The 23,910-nt window shown below is 43.8% G+C and overlaps 1 protein-coding gene across 1 annotated transcript; it reads right to left on the bottom strand.

The window, feature by feature from the left end:
- Window positions 1-64: 64 nt before the first annotated feature.
- On the bottom strand, window positions 65-7,491 carry zbtb11 (zinc finger and BTB domain containing 11). The gene is made up of 10 exons (XM_044044837.1): window positions 6,971-7,491; window positions 5,999-6,246; window positions 5,679-5,910; window positions 4,594-5,594; window positions 4,051-4,365; window positions 2,647-3,061; window positions 2,419-2,536; window positions 2,184-2,342; window positions 1,801-1,976; window positions 65-993 (listed from the first exon to the last, which is right to left on the bottom strand). The coding sequence occupies exons 1-10, from the start codon at window positions 7,278-7,280 to the stop codon at window positions 458-460; spliced, it is 3,510 nt and encodes a 1,169-aa protein (XP_043900772.1). The 5' UTR covers window positions 7,281-7,491; the 3' UTR covers window positions 65-457.
- Window positions 7,492-23,910: the final 16,419 nt, after the last annotated feature.

Below are 23,910 nucleotides of genomic sequence, written 5' to 3'. Positions count from 1 at the left end.
GTTATCTTTTTGTAAAATTCTTAAATGTCAAATGTGAGGAGGAAAGAAATGTTGATGATCGAGGTAAACATAAAGCACTTTGTTTAATTTGCTCATTCTTCAAACTGACACCAGGAGGGAGTACATGCTGTGAGCTTTAATAGAACGAAACACCTCAGCTCTTCTGTGTTGAGGTGAAACACATTTAGGCCAAAACCTTGTTTCCTGTTTCTAACTTTAATTCATCAGCTCATTGCTTATGAACAATCTTTGTTACCATTTATCTATTCACACACACCAGAATGTGAATGTCAGCTCATCAATCATACAGGTCTGAGTAAATACAAAGCTCATGGTTCACTTACATTATGTACATGTCCAGAAAAATAAGCATCTTTTTACACTGTGTTACACTTTATACAGAATGTGACAAATGCTGATCAGTCTTGGTGAGAGAATCTTTTTCTCTGGCAAAGAGCTACTCGACCTCGGCCACATGAGCCACCTCCACCTCCATGGTCTGAATAACCTCGGGTTCTTCTTCTTCGACTTTGGTCCCCGTAAGCGCCTGCTGTGCTAGGACGTAGTTCACGACCTGCATGATGCCCTGATCGGACAGTGTGGCCACTGAGCCTTCGCTGGCGGCCTGAACAGCCTCCACTGCCTCGATCGTCTCCTCTGTGATCAGCACTGTTTCTATTTCCTCTGCGGGCGGCTGCTGTGCGGGGCGGAGCTCAGGGGGCAGGTCGGACGCCAGGATGCTGACGGCGTGCTCCACCTGTGTGCCCTGGTTGTGGAACTGTAGGGTGTCCTTTTCCAGCATGATCTTGCTGGGCAGGTTGTCACTGTGGTACTTGGCCATGTGTTTACGCAGAGTGCGCGCGTCGATGTGCGCCTCCTGGCACATGGGGCACACGTAGGGCCGCTCTCCCGTGTGCGTGCGGACGTGGCGCTTTAGGGAGCGGGCGTCGGCCCAGGCGACGCCACAGGTCAGACATTCAAATGGCTTCACCCCTAGAGAGCGGGGCAAGAAAAATAATCAGCACCAAAAACAATTCACATACATGATCATACGACAGCGTTTTCTGATTGCCATAAAAACAATTTCTCTGGCTGATCTGATCAATCCCAACAACACAATCTTCAGATTAGGTGATTTTGTGCCGTGACTTAACAAACAGACATGATGGACTCCAGGGTAGTACCTAACTCAAACAATCATCACGGTCAGTGGACAGTGGACAGAAGAAGGGCTCGGTCATTTACACAACATGAATTGGCGTCAAAGGAATCATATACATTATACAATCTTTCAGCAGGTGAAGCCCCAGCAAAGTGACACAGGAAGGATGAGCAAAACCAGGTGCATGGTCTACAGGTCGACTGTTGAGCTTCTGTTATTGTAGCAGTGCTGTCTTTGACCTTTGTCCCATTGTTTATTTAATGTTGTATTTCTCTATTTCATTCTCACTCTTCTTAACCAGTGAACAAGTGTTGTATTCCTGCTGTTACCACATCCTGCTCTCTGATTGGCAGGAGTGGCTGTGATCAGGCAGAGATCAAGTGTGTGTGACATGTCTGCATGTCTCTGCGAGACGCCTATTTGAATATTTCATATTTCATACACAAGTTGCAAAAACCTGGAACTGAAGACTGCAGTATGAACTTGTCTTAAATTTAATTATCATATCAGCAATGAATGAAATGTAGAGTTATAAGTCCTAATCAGACTTTTCTCTGTGAGATGTAAAGAGTATTATAGGAATAAGGTCAGTCGTCAGATTACTGGTGTCACAGAAACAAAGGAAGTCAGAATCTTACCCTGGTGGTTGTTGATGTGGCGTCTGTACTCTCGGAGCTGAGTGAACTTTCTTCCACACTGCTCGCACTCTCTCTCCAGGTTCTGCTTGATTCGGCCCTTCTTCCCATGCGTGGCCTTTTTGACGTGTCTCCGGAACAGAGCCTTCTCAAAGAACTCCTTCCCACACACATTGCACCTGAAGACACCAGACATACATGTTTGATATTAAAGCGACGTTCTTGACTGACCACTCCAAGTGTAGAAGCACATGTATAGTGAACTTAAAAAGGTTTGATACAGCACTACTGGTAAAGGATGTACATGATGTGAAAGTTGACAAAGTGACTTTTGCTTTCTCAAAATCTGGACTTCAGTGCATGTCCGTATGCATCTTGAGACTTACTTGAAGGGCTCAGCTACACTGTGGGACTTGACATGGGAGTACCAATCTTTCTTCCAGCTGTAGCACTTCCCACACACCTGGCACTGGAAGGGCTTCAGGCCCATGTGCTTGTTCATGTGCTGCTGGAGATCTTTGGCTTCATAGAATCTCTTATCACAGCTGCAGGAGGGGAATGAAGACGAATGAGTACAATACAGTTTTAAGCACATGGATGTGAAGCTGAAGCGTTACTCACTGAGCACACGCGAATGGACGGACGTCTGGTTTGGGCTGGTGCTTCTTCATGTGTTTGCTCAGAGCTGAGGCTCGGTGAAACGTTGCTCCACACGTGTTGCACAGGTACTTTGATTCACCTACAGATGAATTTCATGGAAAGCAATGAACGGTTTGACTCAAAAAATCATCTCTTTATCAGATAATTTGAATTAGTCCTTAAAAAAACAACAACACAGTGTGTAAGTACCTGTGTGAAGGGTGGTGTGCTCCTCCATGTTCCTCTTGCTCACAAAAGTCTTCAAACAGAATTCACACCGGAACTGTTTGGTGACGTCATGCAGTGCCCGGTGCATCTTCAGACTGTGTTTGTGGGTGAACGTCTTCCCACAGACCTTACAGGAGTGAGGCCGCACGCCCGTGTGACTCAGCATGTGGATCCGCAGAGAGTACAGCTTAGGCAAGGTCTTGTTGCAGATGTCGCACACAAACTCTCTCCTGGTGGGCGTCGATGAAGTCTTATCATCCAAATTGCCGTCCACCTTCGCCTCAGAGCTCTGGTGTGCAGCAGTTATGGCCATGGAAGTTCGCTGGCTGCTCTGCTGCTTGTGCCGAGCCAGGTGGGCGCGGAGCGAGGCAGCATACTGGAACTCTTTACTACAAAGCTGAAGGGACAAAAAAGAAATGACAGTGTGAAACTGCGGTAATAGCTATTTAAATGTGGCACGCCATAGCTGTCACCTTTTATCGGTTGAACTTGATCCTTAAAAATCTATTCAAGTGCAAAATATACAGCCTAGAAGAGCATCAGATCTTCCAAGTAACTATCACATGATCCAGAAGAAGGTGCTGTGAGTGCTGCTTGGCCCAAGTAGACAATCAGAGTCAACTGTTTGCTTACTGTATCGCTCCACCACAGTACACAGCATCACAGATGGGCAGCACAAGGATTTTTACTCTAATTTAACAGCTTCTGAGTCATTGTGATGGTTAAATTGCTTGTTGTGGGGAGATTGGGGGCTGTCTCCATCCCCCTACTGTCTGTTAGGTCTTAAAAAGTCTCGGGTCTTGTTGGAGGAGGCGAGGAAGAGAAAATGACTGTCTGACCACACAAACAAGAGATGGCAGACTTCACCACATTCACGCAACATTACATGTCATGTTGCCTCAGCAGACAGACGCAACAAGCCTCTGTCTGCTTTTATGTGTAACAGACTCTGTGGGGTCAAAATTCGTGGGCCTCTGCTGCTCATGTTGCGGAAACACAGACACACACACAGAGCCACCAAAAACATGGCAAGAGAAAAATAACAATAATAATAATAATAATAACAACAAGTAATAATTGCTAAGAGAGGGGAAGGAATGGGGGAGCATCAGAGGTGAGTTTTTACAACAGTGAGAATAAAGCAGTAGACACAAGGAGGAGCTTCATCGAGAAAAAGCCAAAAAGCCAACCACATTTGCAAAGTTCCACTCTAGGAGTATTATAAACATGATATTTATATTACTTGTGATATTAGAATATAAATAATATGATGTTTGTACGTGTGTGAGTGAAATGGTGGAATAGTGTGTCACATAATATTCATTCAAGTATTATTTTTGGAAAAAGTAAAAGCCCTATGACATGCTGCCAAATTCCGGTACTTACACTGCATTTGTATCCACGGGACTTTTCATGCTTTAAAGTGTGCATGATCAGGGAGTAGCGTCTTTGAAAGGACATGCCACACTCAGAACATGTGTGCGCTCCATCAGCATTGCTCTCTGCAGGGAGCTGGTCGTGGCTCATTTCAGTCTCTGGCTCTGTCGACTTTGCTGCAGCCTCTTCTGTGATCACCTCTGCAGCCACCATGCTCTCCACTGCGTTGGCCTCTGGTTCCGCGCCAGAGTCAGACTGTCCTTCAGGTGGAATCTCAGCTGGTTGCTTTGGTGGTCTTCCTCTCTTCCCAGGCTTTGGACCGACCTGAAAATACATGATGTGAAAATGTGATGATGTGTAAAAATGACTCTTTTACGCTGTACCGAAAAACGAAAACAACAACAGGAACAGGAAGCTTACACTAATAATCTAGAGGTTACTATTTTGTATTTCTTTTACTTCTGTCCCCATTTCAATTAACTTTGCAATTGATCTGCAGAACAAAACACAACATTGAGTAAATGGTAAGAGTATTATAGTGTAATTATGTACCTTAGGGGTTGTGGCACGAGGCAGGTTTGTGCTCATCTTCACCTCCTCTTCACCCTCCAGCCCCATATGGAGACGAGCATAACCACCCTCGCCGATAGATCGCTGACGAAGCCGTCTTTTGTTTGGGTCATCTGACGCCGCCCCTTGTTTGTCTGCAAGGCCTTCGTTAGCAGAAGGGTCTTCCTCCTCCATGGGTACATACTCCTCAAACTCAACCTCCTTCTTGGCCTTGGCTGGACGACCTCGTTTGCGTTTCTGAGGGGTCGGCGCTGAATCCACCGTCTCTGGAGTCAATATTGCTGCCTCAGCTGCCAGTTTGATGACCTCTGAGGGGTTAACTTTGTCTGCCTCCACATTCAGTACAAAGGCTTCAGCTTCAGCGACCTGTGGCTGCTCCATTGCCAGGCAGGCCGACACCATGGCGAGGGACTCGCTGGCTCCGGCCTGTCCGCTGTGGGTGACCACAGTCATCGTCTCCCCCTCTGCTCCTTCTTCACTGCGTGAGATCAAAGTGACAGTCTCTCCCGACTCGGCATGTCCACCGTGAGCAATCAGAGTCACTGTTTCGCCATCACCCGCCTCCCCTCCTTGCACTTTACTTTCCTCTATCGCTTCAGTAACAACTGCCAGTGGCTGCTCGATGTAAGCCTCTTTGGAAGGTGTAACAAAAGCCAAGGACTCGCCACTTACAGCAACAGCACTGTGGGTGACCACTCCACTGTCGTCAGTCTCTATAGCCACAACGTACGCACCAGACTCATCCTTGGCGCCCTCCTCAGGAGCCAGCTGGCTCGACACCACAGTATGCACGTCTCCTCTTTGATACACCGTCAGCTTCTGTTCCTCCACCTGCTTATGTACAGACTCACAAATCTGGAGCACCTCAGTCATCAGCAAATGCCGGGCAAGGCTGGCAATTTCTGCCATATAGCAAAAATTAAACGTGAGCATGGAAGTGTATGCAAAGTCAAGCAGTGGGAGGAAGCTGGCTTTGGTGAAACCTGGAGACAGAGAAGGGGCGGGAGTTTAAAAAGTGAGCCGACAAACAGAAAAATCTGCACAGAATGAAACAAAGTGAAACTCACCAGAGAGGTCAACCACAGCTTCATGTGTGGTTGCGGCTCCCTTCTCAAAAAAGAGCTCGTGGAAGTATTCGCTGCATGCTGCCAGCACAGCTTTGTGTGCTCGGTACTCCTCACCCTCAATCAACAGGGTGATGTCGCAGAACTGATTGCTGAGACGTTGCTGGTTGAGTTTGCCTAATATGGTTTGACCATGTTTGGGCAGGAACTGATTCACCTCGCCCTTACTGTCCACCTGGAAAGCACATAGCCCCACAACATTAACAAGAGACCTTTAAAAAAGTCCCACCATTTTTGTTATTGGGGGAAAATACATTTCTTACAAACACAAGTTCATGCTTGGCCGGCGTTTTGGACAACTTGGATCTCAGGTGAGAGGAAGAGTCAGAGAAGACTAAAGCATCCTCTGCGTCCTCTTCTTCTTCATCCTCGTCCTCTTCATTCATGTTGGCATTCCCTTTGTGTCTCCTCCCCTGGGAATAGAGTCGAGGTCCAGAACCGTCATCAGTCGTCCTCCTGCTCAGACACTGAGTGCACTCTCTGATGTAGTCTTTCACATGCTTTTGGATACCTGCATTATCACAAAAAGGAATGTACCAATGAGTTTTACTGCATCCAGTATAGATACATCAACAAAGGTCAACTAAATCATAGCAAGGCTTCGGGTTGGGCAAATGCAGAGAATCCAAAACCGGATCAGCATCAAAATCTACTAGTCTAGTTTACTATTCCCTCCATGGCTCTATATCCCCATAAATTTACATCCAAATCTGTCTTTCCTTTAGCGTTTACATGAAGCAACTCAAACGCTGCCAAGCATAACCTTCTTCGTGGAGATAATAAAAATATTTATCCTGATATAATAAAAAAATGAAATATGTGTTGATATACCATTTTTACAGTCTGAAAATACACTTTAACTCGCTTTATAATGTGTTCTTTATCAATATTGGATTGAAATATTTCAAATCCATTCCTAGTGGGGCTGTAAAAGCTCTATCATTGACATTATTAGTTTTAATTATTTGCTTGGTCTCTAAATGAAAGTAAGAAACAGGAAGTGGTTCGTTCACATGCAATTATGAAAAGGTAACAGCAAAAATATGGACACACAGAAAGAGCACGCTTCACTTCAACCACTAGATGGAGACCGAGAGAAGTTTAGTTTGTGATGGTGGAGGTGCTGGTGGTCAACGTGTAAATTAATCCCTGACGTAAGTAAACACCAGTTCACCAGTGACTCTATCTGCCTCCCGGTGACAACAGGTCCCGAACTCAGAGCCGGTGTGCCTCACCTCTCCACCAGTACTTCTGAGAGATGCACTCCCAGGTGAGTTGCTGGTTCAGATGCTCCCCTTCTTCCGTGATGTGCGCCTGGTTGATGAGTTCCTTCCTCCGGCCGTCCTGCAGCACCACCTCCAGCTCTGTGAAATCATTCTGGCCCTTCAAGCGCCTCTGATAAAACAGAGTTCCGTTCCTCACCACGTAGCAGGCCGCTGCTTTGCGTATTTTCCTCTTGGTGTTTCCAGGCGTCCCCGGCGCGTACGGCTCCCGCTCATCAGTCAGATAGCGAATGATAGCCAAGTAGCTTTCTTCACACGACATGTCTACGCCGCTCACACACGGGTTTTCCGTATAATAAGGGTTTATCTCAAAGAGGGGGGCCCTCTTCTGACATGTAAAATTGATATATAAATTTTATGCTTTATTCAGATGAAATAAAGCGCAAACTGAGAAAGCGGCAACAACATTTAAAATTGTTTCTAAGGGTGGAACTCAGTTCGTTACCGTCGGGGTAGACTTACCCGAGCAGACAAAATGGCTGCATCACAACCGGATATTGCGTAAGCAATGACGGAAGTACACTGCCATCACTGTCCACCGCAAGAGGACGCAATGTACGAACTAATTGGCCACAGAACGAGTCACTCTGTTGTGTTTCTCCATTTCTCCTCCATTTTTAAAAATTATTTCATTAATCATTGTTTTGATTTTCCTTAGATTTTACTTTTATTTTAACTCATTAATGTGTTTCATTTAAATGCCGTTTTACTGTTCCCACTACTATTATAATTATAATAATAACAATAATAATAATAATAACATGCTATTATAATAAAAAATAACAACACATTATTATCATTATTATTATACCCGTTTAAAGAGGACCAAATTCTCAATATAGTGCATTGTGATAAGAGTACATTTGTGCATAATATGACAATTTTCACTGTAATTTTCATGGACATTTCTAAAGGATATAACTGTGTCCACTGAATGTCAACTTAATTGTATGCATATATGTTATTTCTTACATTTGAAAACGCTGGAAAACAAAGTCTCACGACCCAAAATTCCTGTGGGTCTCATCCCAGTCATTGGAATGACTGGTCTAATTCATGGTGGCAGCCACATATACATGTGTGAGTTAAACAGAGAATCGTTGAGTCATCTCTCCTGCAGTTTCTGAACAGTGCACTCACACTAAATGTATGCTTATACAGTATGTGCACATTAAAGTTGCCTATAACCTACAATAGAAAGACAAAGGTAACTGAATGTCAAACCACAGTGAATATGTAGGCTACAGTAAGTAAGTAAGTAAGTAAGGAGGACGACTGAGTAAATTCACAGTGACTGCTCTGTGCAGCCTTTTATTCAAAGTCATGTTCTGTAATTTTTGTTTATTTTTCTGACCTCTTCAGTTTACCTCAATTTACCTCACGGACACTCTGCTGAAGTTTCTCCTTCTTGTTGTCCAAGTTAGAATCCAAGGACTAGGGAACATTTTCCATTGTTGCCCCCTGCTGTGGAACAGTTTACATCACACTGTCAGGTTTTCCTGCACTGGTAGAAATTTAAATCCTCTCTCTCTCTCTCATTCACAAGTTCTTTTTGTATCAGTCAACATGAAAGGAGGTCACATTAGACCCATCCCTTCATCTTAATGTTAGAGAAACACATACATTCAATTTATTGATAATTGTTTTATTAATTAATATTTAATAACAGGACTAGTAGTATTGTATATCTGCTCTGTGAAGCTGTTAAGCAGGGTTTTGCTTTAAAATGCTTATGTAGCATGAACATGCTATCATCCTCAACGCAGGGCTAATATTTTTAAAATTGTAATAAGTTTTTAATAAAATGTGTATTACTGTCAGCATGTTGTTCTTATATGTTCTGTCCACTAGAGGGAATAATATTTGTTATGTTTGCCATGCTATTTCAGTGTTAGTATGCTAAAATTATATTCAGCTTATTATCATAAAATAGAGGTGGAAAAACATGTGAATAATAAAGTCAGAGAAGAAGGAAGTAGCAAATGTCTGGCATTTTTGCTCAATTTAATTAACCAAGGGAGTATGAATCAGCTTCACTTTTTCCATCTATTAGTCACACACAGATGCTACAGATGTGCTGAAAAAACATGACTGTTCTGCTTTTGCTAAAACTTCAAGGAACAACTCAGTGCAGTAGGTTTCCAGTAGGTTTCCTTTTGCAAAAAGAGATTATTCATGTCTTCATCTCATCACAGATCTAGACGGGTGAATGAATCAAATACTGCATTATGAAAACATCATATTTATGTTTTTATTTACTGTTGCCTGGGAATGAAAAGAAAAATCCTGATCACATGGAGACAGTCACTCTTGTGCAATCACTTCTCTGTCCAGTGTCCACTGTCTCAGAGTCAAACAAATGTCCACCTGTCGTCATGTCTTGTCAGCCAAAGTCTCCTAACTGCTCTTTTCAGCTGCTTCAGAATCTGCCACAGTGGCCTGAATTCAACCCTCGACCACAAATCTCTGACTCACTGAATAAACTTGCGGCTCAACACAGACGTCAGCCGTTAACTCCCGCTTTACTGCTTTACTTTCTTCCTCAGCTCAATCATACTTGAATATGCAAAGACAAAAAAAGTATTGTGAACACTTCAGTCCTTCAGTTGGCAGACACTTCACCACGTGTCACTGAAGATTCAGTGCCGAGACAGATGTACAGTGTGTTTGATTCTGTCTCTGATGTTTCTAATGTTTAATCTAACCTGTGTGCATTCAAATGTCTGACCTCTGTTTCGTCTCACTGTCACTGCAAGCAGCTCAGTAGCGACTCTGCACACCGTCTCACTTCCTCCCAAGGAAGTGTTTGGATTAACATTCATTTGCTCCGTCTTTTGTGCAGGTTTATTGGTCCAAGATGACAGCATGTGTTCCTCAATAACACAAGAGGGAAAAAAGTACAAATTTACAAAAGTATTCAAGTGGAGGGTTTGAGGAACATGCAAAGAGGAGGAAAATGTGACGGCCACATACTATTAGCATACTATTAGGACTGGGTATAAGCTTGTTATGTATCACGATAAAGAGGATGATTCAAATTACAACACACAGTTAGATTAAAGAAAAAACATATGTACTGAGAAGTTACTACTGTGTCTCATTTATTAACAACAACAGCAAGGTTAATGAAAATGTTTGAAATATGCACTGCATAATGTCAGTGGACAGCTGCTGCCACCCACTGGTTGAATTCCACACTGCACAGTATAGGTGACGTTTATGTCACAAGCCATAATGGCATTAGCTATAATCAGACAATGCTATCTTTTTGACATCATTTATACCATGTGATGATGAATAATTGGTTTATCTCAATAAGAGCTTTAGATTATGCTTCCAATGTTACTGTTTGAAGTTTACACGGTACACTGTGCAACATCATTTTCTGACTTCATGGTGACTTCATGATGATGTCACACTGCCATACGATCGTTCATTACTTTTCAATCCATCATGTCTATAGACCTGTAGCACACAGAGATACATGGAAAATGTGGCATATGAAAAGGATTTTTTTTCCAGGTCAATGTAAGCTTTAGGTTGTCTATCATTGTTAGCACTGGAAAAAGTGCTTTTCAGACCATATTTATTAAAACTTCAATTATCTGGAGATAAAACAAACACACACACACAGAAACCACACCCTTGTATAGAGCACATGGGTAACATCTGTTTAAACGTACATCAGGAATGGAGGGGAACTAAAACTCTTATGTAGATCTACACAATCCACATACTGAAAAATGTTTCACAGGAAAACCACAGCTATTATCCATGAGTAACACACGGTAAAATAACGTTTTCTCTTATACTTAAAATAATCTCTAAACAGCACATTGTCACACTTGACCTACAGCAGGTCTGTGTGTAAGTGCTGGTTGTGATAAAGTGATTATCTGCAGACGTCGGTGGTGCCTCCTATATTCGAACGCAGGAATTCAAAATTCTAAACAACTTTATCAATTCTATTTATGCAAAAAAAACAGTATGGAGTGACCTGTCCTGTATGCTCTACATATTTAGGTATTACAATATAGGATTTCTCCTGTTCTATATTGTTACTAACCTTTGTATCTGTCTCTAACAGTAGCTGTAACTTGTTCTGTGTCGTAACATGCATTTGTTTTCCCCATGCAGCAAATTCTCGTGTGCATTTGTACAACACATTACCCACTTCAGCGTCCTCACCACTGACTCCATCACTCTCATGTTGGATTACAGAGAGGAAACGTTTCTCATAAAAAGCCTCCCATAATTGCAATTCATGTGATATCCAACCACAGTCGTCCATTTTGAGTTGAAAGCCTGTATTAAAGCTCCAAACGCTGCCACACTCATCAAAGACATTATTGCAGTCTTTCAACCGTCTGTCGTGTTTATGTGACATATTGCAGCCAAAACATGGTTCAAAGTAACGTCCTCGTCATTCTCTAACCTTGAAATGAGAGCAAAGTGAACGTTGCCTCTGGCGCTTTAGAGTCAGAGAAATAGTTCTGATCAGTGCCCCTATTACCCGCATGGTTGGCCATTCAGCCCGTCATTGTATATTTGCTGTTGAATCTTTTGTTTTCCTTCTCTCTTGCTGAAACAAGCCACCATTGAGTGTTCACAGAGCCTTTCTTTTATCTCCTAAGAATAAATCTTCAGCTGTTTATCCTGAATCTTAAGTTTTGACCTTGAAATTAAACGATCAGATCTTGTCAGGCATCGTAAATTCACTGCCCTTGAATAAGAAAAGACACCATTTGGAGAGTCTGTGTCCACAATTCAGTAACTCCACTGGTCGAGACAGGAAGCTGAACATTTTCTTTGGACATTCATATTCATTCATTCATTTATTGTTTACCGCTTTATCCTCCACATGAGGGTCGTGGAGGATAAAGCACTGGTGCCAATCTCAGCTGATATTGGGTGAAAGGTGGGTTACACCCTGGACAGAGACAGACAAACAACCATTCACTTTCACTCTTTAGTGTCAAATTAACCCCTGCATGTTTTTGGACTGTGGGAGTCCCTCCCCCCCCACACACACACACAGGGAGAACACGCAAACTCCATGCAGAAAGACCCTTGTCACAACTGGGTCATGAACCCCGTCCTTTTGCTGCAAAGGCAGCAGTATTATATTTGTCTTAAATAAAAAAAATTAAAATAGTGGCTGAAAATATTTAGGGGAAAAAATGACAACAGTGGAATAAAACAGTTAATTTATCAATCGATAAATAATCCATTAATTGTTGCCCCCGTATTAGTCAAGGGTCAGTTTATGTTGTTACCAGGATGAATGCATTAGGCCTCGGTCGAGATTTTCTGGTGAAAAATCCACATGATTGTTTGTTGATGATCATTTTAACAGAGTGAATCGATAAGTGTGGCTCTTAGTCTTTCATCTGCTCTCAGCACTTAAAGCCAGCTTAGTATCTGTAATGTCTCTTCATATATAATGTATACTTTACTGCAAGTTATTTCTTGCACTTTATTTATGTGCACTAATTACTTATAATCAATTTTCTTTGGTATTTGGTGTCTTAAATGACGTCACGTCTCATCACCTGGTGCTTTTTGAAGCTGGTATGTCGCTGGTAGATTTGATCCTCGTGTGCAGCTGTTTCTTCCTGTAGATACATGAAGACCTTGAAGGAGACATTTTGAATCGTATTTGAATTATTCTAGTTTCTTGTTCAGCCCACAAGTCTGGATTTCCAAGTAAATTCAGGCAGAACCACAATATTTACCACTGTTTTTTTGTTTTCTGACAATCATCTTAGCAATACTTAAAATAGGAACAGAAATAACATTCATAATTACAATAAAATGATGAAATAAAGAGAATAATAAAAGGGAATAAAGGGTATGGTATACAGTATATATAAAATAAGATAAAGCGTCTTTGTTTTGAGATAATCAGGCATTTTTCGATGATAATGATGCAATTATGTAATTATGTTATTAACAAGTGCACGTATGTGAACAAAAATAAAAATAAATGCCAATATGAAACATTCCGTGTCTTTAAATATCAACATTAACAAAAGTAAAAAATCAATTATCACCTGTTGATGAATGTGTACCACATTCTTCTATTGGTGCTTCTACTATGTATTCTGAAAAGCAAACAAATGAGCACTCGAGTGTCTGTTTTTATGCTGACAATATTGTCTTCTTCAACTAGAGCAACCAAGCCTTCTGCAGCTTCATTTAAAGCTCCTTATGAAAGCTCCAAAAACACAAAATGTGGGTAAATTACACATGCACATAACAAGAATGCTCCTACAAATTAAAAGTTAAAATTAAATTATTCATCTCAGCGGTGTCATGACCTGGGGGGCCAATGAGCGTCTAGTCTGGTCAAAAACAAGGGAAAAAAACAGCTGGTCAGTGTGTGTGGGCAACATGAGCTTAAAACTACAACAGTATATTTGATCATGATGTCACAAGTAAGCTATTCATGATGATATCATTTAGATATAATTTCAAGATTCGCTTGATATAAACAAGATGATGAAAAATAAATTAAAAACATAAAATAAATCTAAAATCTAAGCAAAAACTGTTATTAAAACACCAAACAAGCTCATACACAGTATATGTAATTTAATGTTAAATGTGATAATTATAACCAAATGTCCTGTTATTACTTTAGTGGCTCTGTGTGTCTGTCTGTCTGTTTGTGTTTCCGCACTTGCACTTGCCAATATGACCAACAGAGGCCGACAGAGGCTTGTTGCGTGAATGCGGTGAAGTCTGCCATCTCTGATTTGCCTTGTTACTATTATAAAACTATTGCTGGTAAACATATTTAGTATCATATTCTGTTTATATTCTATCATCTTACTGGCAACACGTGCTGTGTTTAAAGCAAGAGGAGGTCAAGGGCCATGTTTTGATTATAACATGATATTAAGTGGTGGGCCACATGTAACCGATTGAGGGGCCGCCACTTTGACACCTCTGATTTAACTGATAGTGAGCGATTGCAGCAAAGATACATGTTGCCAGTCCTACTGCTGAAACAACGTAACTACTGCGTGCAACCAAACCACATAAATACACGATGCATATGGATGATCGGGAGGAACAATTACAAGTAGTAAATCACTGGCCTGAGGTTCAATCTGTAATCTACTGTCTGTCCTGTTACAGTAATTACTGTGAAGTGGAGCTCAGAGGCAGTCAGACCGATCTCGTGTCTGACCCAGACACCCGAACAAGATAAAAGTCGTCTGTTGGTCTGAGGACAAACACAGCAGGGGAACAAAGCGAGTGGAGACGGCCTTATCTTTCATTGTCTTGCTCTTGCTGTGCCCTAGGCCAGATATCGTGATAGAGAGCTTTCTGTGGCTCCTCTGGCACTGCAGTACTTTTCCATCGCACACCGACCTCAGTAGAGTCTCTGTGCCAGCTGTTACTATGGCACACACACACACACACACACGGATACTGTAGGCACATCTGTACACAATGATCTGTTTTTTTTTTGTAATTATAATTTATTGTTTAAATCATTTTTGGATGCAGAAGAAGGGAAGTCAAACGTGGAGGAAGGACACATGCAATCAGTACAGTTTGTCAAGAGACAAGAGAGGATGACGAACGATGACGTAACAGCTCACAATCACTGCTCCACTTACATTTCCCTCAGACCTTTGTTGTCTGGCTGGCTACGAGTCACTGTTTTTTCATGGGTACTTCTTTAGAGACGTAACTGTAACGTTACTGCTACACTTGTTTCTCAACAGGCCTCAAAACACCCTGAACTCCTGAGGAAACACCATTCACTTATGTGGTTTAATAAGGCAGTCCATGAGCAGAGTTCAACAAAAGTATAGCTTTTCTCCTTTAGAGATGAGTAGATTCAACGAACACATACTGACAGTAAGAATGAAAGCTCATCATGGCTTTCCATTATACACTTCGAGCACTACTCGGCTCCACTCTACTCGTTTTTTTGCTTTTCCTTTATTAATAGTACCTGGTACCTGTTGCTTCTTTGGTACCTGCTCTGGTGAGCCGATACTAAACTGTGCCGGCCACTGATTGGTCAAAGAGTGTCGTCACTGGAAGAGACACGAGCGCGACGTCCGACACAAGAATCAAAGTGAACAATGCTGAACTGTAGGTGAGTTAAAAAGACTGAAAAATCCATTCGTTAATCTCCAACATTTAGCAAGGAAATGTCAAAAATCTCAATATTATAATAGAACAGCGCTGCTGAAAGTCAGAGATTATGAGTCGCATCACAACCCGTACTGAACAATTCTGTGAACTAATCTTTTTTTAATAAACTGGTTCTAATGATTCAGTCATACTGAAAACTATTACTAGTTTGTGTGTTTGTGCATAAAGAAACATCACATACAGCCGTGCTATGAGGACCATGAATGTTAAGGAGGTTCTATGAAGACATGCCTGATACCATGTAGAGTCGAGTCGAGTCGAGCTGAGTAGTGATAGAACTGTATAATGGAAAAGAGCCATTACTTTAACAGTAGGAGTGGCCAAAACATCATAAAAAATCAATGATGATTTGCAGATCAACTGATTCTCTTCCAAATTGTTAAACATTATTTTATAGATAATTCCAAGGTAAATAAACCAGATTTTAACAGTCGGCACAATATAACACAATAAAACTTTTAAAGGCCACATATGTTGAAGCATTTTGACTGGTGGACACATTGTAAAGCAGCCAAAACAAATCAGTAAAACAATTTAAAGTTTGCTAAACAAGGCGAGATAAAGAAGAAGAGCAGATGTTGCTCTGATCTACCTGAGGCTTTGAAAATACATGTAAACAAACACGTTTTTTAGGTACAATAGGCAACATAAACAAACCATGAGTATTCAGTTTTCTACACTTTACAAAGACTTTTGGGCAACGTTGTCTCCCTTCACATTTTCAGCATCAGTCATTTACACAAACACACATCTGCTAGAGTGAACGTGTGTAAATATTCCTTTTTCTACACATTCTTGAAGCAAAGTCATAGATGATGTCACCAGAGAGAATGTGGTTCGTCGTGTCGGTCCTCACAGAGCTCACAGCTGGTGACACACAAATATCTTTTTCCAAGCTACAGTTTCCTGGCAGCAGTTAACAAATTGCTGAATTTAATGTTCATAATGCGCAAAGGCTGACGAGAGATGCGTTGACCCCCCCCTTGAAAGAGGGTCAGCAACAAAGGAAAGAGAAATGAGTTGCCATTACTGTTATTTGCTGATATTAAACTTGAACAGAATATGATTATCTGACTGCAGTTCCCACACAGAGGCGATCCTAGACTCTGGAGGGCAACACCATAAAGGCCCTGGTATACTTCCAGATATGCAATAAGGCTTGCATATCCATGTGCACCAACATGCTTTTAGCACACTGTTCCAAAATCTGCCCTGTGCATTGATGACTCATTTCGTGCCATGTCTATCAGGACCTTAAGCCCTCATAAAAATGCAAATGCATTAATCATCATGACATTTATTTTTAAACATGAACAACACACAAACACACACACTTAAAACAGTTGTCGCTGACCAGAAACAGTGGATCTAAATGTACAGTTTTGTGAGCTTTTTGCAGCAAAAGTCCAAAGATCTCTTGACCTCCTGTTCAACAGAGGTTCAAGCCAGTCCTGAGAGTATTTCCTGGCTCATGGTGGACCTGAGGTAAGTCAGATGGGGCCCCATTAAGGAGTTTTTGATGTAACAGTGGTGAGCTGCATATTAATGGGGTTTTAGGGGCTTCATGGATGTCACTGCAAAATATACAATTAGGACCGGTGTCATATCCAGAAAGTTGTGTTAAGTTATGTTTAGTTTTGCCTTCTATTTGTTTTGTGACTTCCTGTTTTATTTTGACATCTCTCTTTCCTCTCGTTTCAGATAACTTGCCCTTCCCCTGTAGTTTTCCCGCCAGTCTGATTATCTTCCCCGCCCTGATTGTTTCCACCTGTTCCCCATTTACTTTGAGTTACATATAGCCTGTGCTTCCCTCTGCCCTGCGTCAGTTCGTCTTGTCTGTCATGCCAGAGAACCCACGCCAATCCATGCCACGTCAATTGTTTGTAAGGTTTTTGCTTTTCTTAGTTGCTACTTTGTTTTGTCCCTTTTTGAGCCATCAGAGTTTTTTCCTCGTGAAGAGTGATTTTGATTTGGCACCTTGCCTAGACCTTTTGTCTCCTCCCAGTGAGTGATTATAATTTGTTACTTTGGCCTTTTGCTTATCTAGTGATTCCTCGATAGAGTGATTTTCTGTTGATACTTTTCCTCCCTTTGAGAGTGATTTTTATTTGTTACTTTGTCCAATAAATTAGAGTATTTTTGGAAGTTGTCTCTGAGTCGTGCTATTGGGTTCAAGTCCTTGTTCGGTTGTGACATTACGAACTGACCAGCATGAACCCAGCCGACTCAGAACAACTGACAGCGGCCGTTCGCTCCCAGAACACCCGCCTGACTCAGCAGGAGGAGCACATGGCCTCTCTGCACAGTGGTGTGAAGGGGATGGCTAAAAGTCAGGAGGAGTTCAAAGCCTCTATGACAGCCCAAGTTAACCTCCTGGCAAACCAAGTACATCAAGTCCTTGCTCATCTCACAAGGGATCCCTCTCCCTCAGACACCATGACCACACCATCTCCGGCGGATACCAGAGCTTCATTGATCTCAGCTCCCCATGCCACGACTCTTCGCCTTTCCCCCCCAGAAAAGTTTTCTGGTGAGTCAGGAGGATGTCGGGCGTTTATTGTGGACTGTGATATGCATTATGAACACTTGCCCTCAGCCTTTCCTACGGAACGATCGAAGGTGGCATTCATGATCTCCCACCTCACCGGGAGGGCGAGGGCATGGGCTACGGCTGAATGGTCTCGGGATTCAATGATCTGCGGATCCCTCAAGGAGTTTAAACAGGCTCTGCGGAAGGCTTTCGATCCCCTCTCATCCGACCGAGAGAAAGCACGTGAGTTGAGCAACATCAAACAAAATAGAGACTCTGTTTGTGACTATGCTATCCGCTTTCGCACCCTAGCCACGGATAGCGGATGGAATACCACGGCCCTGTATGATGTTTTTCTCAAGGGACTTTCAGATCAAATTCAAGACTTGTTAGTGCCCCTAGATTTGCCTTCTGATCTAGACTCAGTAATGACTCTGGCCATAAGAACAGACAACCGCTTACAGGAGCTACAACGAAGCCGAATGGCCTCTGCAGCTGGTCGTCATCAGGGTCGCGCTGCTGTCACTACACCCAGTTGGCGGAGCTCCTCACGTGCTCCATCACCCATTACCCGGAGGGAGAGGCCATCCGAGGAGGTGGAGGAGCCCATGCAGTTGGGGCGAACCAAACTGTCCACAGAGGAGCGCCGTCGTCGCCTGCAGGAAGGCAGGTGCTTCTATTGCGGACAGCAAGGGCATCTGCTAGCAGCGTGTCCGGCAAAAGGCACAGGCTCACCAGTCGACAGGGGGGTACTGGGGAGACGTTTCTCCTCCACGGAATTCCCTCCTCGAGCTTTAACCCAGACTAAGGTGAGGCATCACAACACCACACTTAGTTTGGAGACTCTCATTGACTCGGGGGCTGATGAAAGTCTCATGGACTGGGATTTTGCCATGAGACTCAAGCTAAAAACAGAACAATTATCTCAGCCTATAGAGGCCAGCGCTCTCGATGGCAGTCTGATTTTTCGAGTGACGCACAAGACTGAACTGCTCACAGTTATCATTGATAACCACTATGAACTTATGCAATTTCATTTATATAACTCTGCCCAGTATCCTCTCATTTTGGGTTTTCCCTGGCTGAAGAAACATAACCCGCACATTGACTGGAGTACTGGGAGGGTCTTGAACTGGGCAGAAGAATGTAAAACCAAGTGTTTAAAGTCTTGTCATAATGTGAAAACTAGTGATAACATTGCCTCTGTTCATGTCACAGACTCTGAAACTCCTGACCTGACTTCAGTCCCAAGATGTTACCACGAGTTGAGTGAGGTATTTAGTAAAAAGAAGGCAACCTCCCTTCCTCCCCACAGGCCTTATGATTGCCCCATTGATTTGATCCCGGGGTCCCCTATTCCTAAGGGTAGACTATATTCCATCTCTGGCCCCGAAAAGAAGGCTATGACCGAGTATATTGAGTCCTCGTTAAAGGCTGGTCTTATCCGCCCCTCTTCATCTCCAGCGGGGGCAGGGTTCTTTTTTGTGGGAAAGAAAGATGGGACACTCCGACCATGTATAGACTATGCACCACTTAATGACATAACTGTTAAGAATCGGTACCCTCTGCCACTAATGTCATCAGCTTTTGATCAGCTTCAGCAAGCTAAGGTTTTCACTAAATTAGACCTCAGAAACGCCTATCATCTGGTTAGGATCAGAGAGGGGGATGAATGGAAAACAGGCTTTAACACTCCTAGTGGTCATTACGAGTACCTAGTCATGCCGTTTGGGTTGACCAATGCTCCTGCTGTCTTCCAAGCAATGATCAACGATGTACTGAGAGACTTCCTGAACCACTTTGTGTTCGTGTATTTAGATGACATATTGATCTTCTCCCCAGATTTAGACTCTCATGTGCATCATGTACGGCAGGTTCTCCAGCGACTGCTGGAGAACCAATTATATGTCAAGACAGAAAAGAGCGAATTCCATGCCGACACTGTATCTTTCCTTGGCTTTATCATAGCCCCTGGAAAGGTGCAAATGGATCCGGCTAAAGTTAGCGCTGTGGCTCAGTGGCCAACACCTGATAGCCGCAAAAAGGTTCAACAATTCTTAGGATTTGCTAACTTTTACAGGAGGTTTATCCGAAACTTCAGTGCCACAGCTGCACCTCTACATGCACTTACCTCTCCTCAGTCTCCCTTTTTGTGGTCCCCTCAAGCTGAGGAGGCCTTCCAGCAGCTCAAAGTGCGATTCACTACTGCCCCCATTCTCACAGTTCCTGATCCCAGCCGGCAGTTTGTGGTGGAGGTGGATGCCTCCAATAATGGAGTGGGGGCAGTACTCTCCCAGCACTCTGAGAAGGACAACAAGCTTCATCCCTGCGCCTTCCTGTCTCATAAACTCTCGCCGGCAGAGAGAAACTACGATGTTGGGAACCGTGAGTTATTAGCAGTGAAAAAAGCTTTGGAAGAGTGGAGACATTGGTTAGAGGGCGCACAGCACCCATTCATTGTATGGACAGATCATAAGAATCTGGAATATATTCGCAAAGCAAAGAGACTGAACTCTCGCCAAGCCAGATGGACATTTTTTTTTAACAGATTTAACTTTGTTTTGTCTTATAGGCCGGGGTCCCAGAACACCAAGCCCGATGCCTTGTCCCGTCTGTTTGACCCCGAGCCTACTGCCAAGGAACCGGAGCCCATCCTACCACTGAACCGTGTGGTAGGAGCGGTGAGTTGGCAGATAGAATCTCAGGTGAAGCAGGCTAATGGTGAGAATCCGACACCTAGTGGTTGTCCGGAGAATCGCTTGTTTGTCCCTGTTGTTATGCGTCCACAGGTGATCCATTGGGCTCACACCGGACTGCTCACCTGCCATCCAGGAGTTAAGAGGACCATGTACGTCATTTCCCAGAGGTTTTGGTGGCCCTCCATGGAGAGGGAGGTTCGGGAGTATGTGGAGGCGTGTTCCATCTGTGCCCGCAACAAGACCTCCTCCAGAGCGCAGATGGGGTTGCTGCAGCCACTCCCTGTTCCCACTCGTCCATGGGCTGAGATCTCACTCGACTTCGTCACGGGGCTCCCGGTCTCTGAAGGAAACACCACTGTGCTCACAGTGGTAGACAGGTTTTCTAAAATGACTCATTTCATAGCATTACCCAAGCTTCCATCTGCCAAAAGAACGGCAGAGATTATGATGACTCAAGTATTTCGTATTCATGGTTTTCCCAAAGACATTGTTTCAGACCGGGGGCCCCAGTTCATATCCAGGTTCTGGAAAGAGTTCTGCAAGCTCATCGGGGCCACCGTCAGCCTCACCTCTGGTTATCACCCAGAAGCCAACGGCCAGACGGAACGTCTCAACCAGGAGTTAGAGACCTGTCTTCGATGCCTGGTGTCGCAGAATCCGGCTTCCTGGAGCAAGAAGCTGGTGTGGGTGGAATATGCCCACAACTCTCTTCTCACCTCGGCAACTGGCATGTCTCCATTCCAGTGCGTCTTCGGCTACCAGCCCCCTGTCTTCTCCGAGACAGAAAAGGAGATCATCGTCCCGTCGGCCCATGCCATGGTCCGGCGATGCCACCGCATCTGGGCAGCCGCCCGTAAGGCACTCCTACGCAGTGTGGACCGCATGAAGAGGGCTGCTGATCGGAGGCGCCTACCTGCGCCTGTATACAAGCCTGGCCAGAAGGTCTGGCTCTCTACGCGGGATTTGCCTCTCCAAGTCGCCTCCAGGAAGTTGGCTCCACGGTTCGTGGGGCCTTTCCCAGTGTCCAAGGTCATCGGCCCTTCCGCTGTCCGTCTGCGTTTGCCCCGGTCCATGAGAGTCCACCCCACCTTCCACGTCAGCCGGGTGAAACCGGTTAAGGAAAGCCTCATGGTGCCCGCAGCCGCACCCCCTCCACCTCCCCAGATGGTCGACGGCGGCCCTGTCTACTCAGTCAAGGCTCTGCTGGCTGTGCGCAACAGGGGCCGGGGCAGGCAGTTCCTGGTGGATTGGGAGGGCTACGGTCCAGAGGAACGATCATGGGTTCCTGCTAGCTTTATTGTGGATCCTGACCTCATCACAGACTTTTACAGACGCCACCCTCAGTTATCTGGGCCGTCAGGTGCCGTCCCTAGAGGGGGGGGTACTGTCATATCCAGAAAGTTGTGTTAAGTTATGTTTAGTTTTGCCTTCTATTTGTTTTGTGACTTCCTGTTTTATTTTGACATCTCTCTTTCCTCTCGTTTCAGATAACTTGCCCTTCCCCTGTAGTTTTCCCGCCAGTCTGATTATCTTCCCCGCCCTGATTGTTTCCACCTGTTCCCCATTTACTTTGAGTTACATATAGCCTGTGCTTCCCTCTGCCCTGCGTCAGTTCGTCTTGTCTGTCATGCCAGAGAACCCACGCCAATCCATGCCACGTCAATTGTTTGTAAGGTTTTTGCTTTTCTTAGTTGCTACTTTGTTTTGTCCCTTTTTGAGCCATCAGAGTTTTTTCCTCGTGAAGAGTGATTTTGATTTGGCACCTTGCCTAGACCTTTTGTCTCCTCCCAGTGAGTGATTATAATTTGTTACTTTGGCCTTTTGCTTATCTAGTGATTCCTCGATAGAGTGATTTTCTGTTGATACTTTTCCTCCCTTTGAGAGTGATTTTTATTTGTTACTTTGTCCAATAAATTAGAGTATTTTTGGAAGTTGTCTCTGAGTCGTGCTATTGGGTTCAAGTCCTTGTTCGGTTGTGACAACCGGCTCTCGGGGGCCCACTTGTTAGTGCCACTGCACTACACTCCTAATAAAGAAGGGGCCTCTTTTTGGGTTTAACAGTGGTGATCTGCATATTGGTGGGCTTTGTTTTATTGAAAATGTACAGGGGGCTTTACATTGGTGGGGGGGCACTGTCCTGTTGGGGCACCTCTGTTCCCGCTTGTGGTTTTTATTCTCTATCTTCTCCTTCCCTGAAGGTGTTGTGCTTCATCTTTCTATCAGAGTTGTCAACAGGTACTGATAGGAATGACTGGCACTGAAGATAAAGAAGATAAGGAGAACGCTAAATGCTAATATGTAGCACGACAGTAAAGATGACCTCACAGTAGCATCCAGTCATTGGTAACATTAGCTGCATTAACACAAAAATCCATCCATTCATTGTCTTTCATTTGATCCTCCACATGAGGGTCGCTGGTGCCAATCCCAGCTGACCTAAGGGTACAGGGCAGGGCACAGGGCCAACACAGAGACAAACAACCATCCAATCTCACATACCTATGGGCAATTTAGTGTGTCCAATTAATCTCTCCATGGAGAAATGGTGTCCACAAAAATACACCGTGGTCCGTCCTCATCACCTCGATGTCCTCCATTGTTTGAGTCGTGTATAAGACGGCATTACATCTGTGTTATGAAGTAATGGAAAACGACATTCCTGATACCAAACTGAGTCGAGTAGAGCCGCGTAGTCCTTGAACTGTAGAATGGAAAAGTGCCAAAAGTGTACGGACACCTGCCTCGACAGGTTGGGGTAGGAGAGAGGAGAGAGAAGAGGGGGGGCTGGGGGAGGAGATTAACTTGTGGCTTTTCATAGGAGGAATGCATCATCGCTTCTTTTTTTAGAATTTGGCTATAAATATCATCCGGCAGATAAGAACTGACCTGGACAGTAAATCCCGCGGCTCAGACATGAACAAACCAACATTCAATGTCCATGATTCATAACCAGTGGTCATGCATGTGCTGGTGTAAACAGGAAGTAGATTAACTTTATCACTACTACTGACCATGGCGCTCTTTATATAAACCATCATGTCAAGCCTTGTTATTCCTCTGTGGGATTTTGTGCCACCTACTGCTTATCTTTGTGAACGATGTGAAGCATAAATGTGCATTTCCTTTGCTCTTGTTCTGATTGACAGCGCTGACTCTTTTCACTTAGATTTATTAGAGTAGCAGTTTGTACAGTTAAAGGAAACTCATGAGTGAAATTGTCACGTCAAGAATGCCAGCATGTGTCCTGCATGCGAATTGTTCTGTACCTTGTGATGTATTTTCTATATCCTCAGACGCTGCAGGAGTGTATCTAAACTCTGGGTCACGGCTGGATTCCACTCCACTAAGACACGAGCATGTGCTCGATGGTGTGAGAAGAGCCTGTTATGTGTAACACAATGCTGTTTGAGTCCTGCTCTTCTCTCTGCCTGGGCCTCTGGCCAACAGACGGATTAAAACACCTACAAGCCCCAGTACATCTTTTA

Source organism: Solea senegalensis, linkage group LG14 (genome assembly GCF_019176455.1).
Source record: "Solea senegalensis isolate Sse05_10M linkage group LG14, IFAPA_SoseM_1, whole genome shotgun sequence".
Lineage (NCBI taxonomy): Eukaryota > Metazoa > Chordata > Actinopteri > Pleuronectiformes > Soleidae > Solea > Solea senegalensis.
The sequence above is the reverse complement of the archived record's forward strand: the minus strand, read 5'-3'. Positions and strand labels throughout refer to the sequence as shown.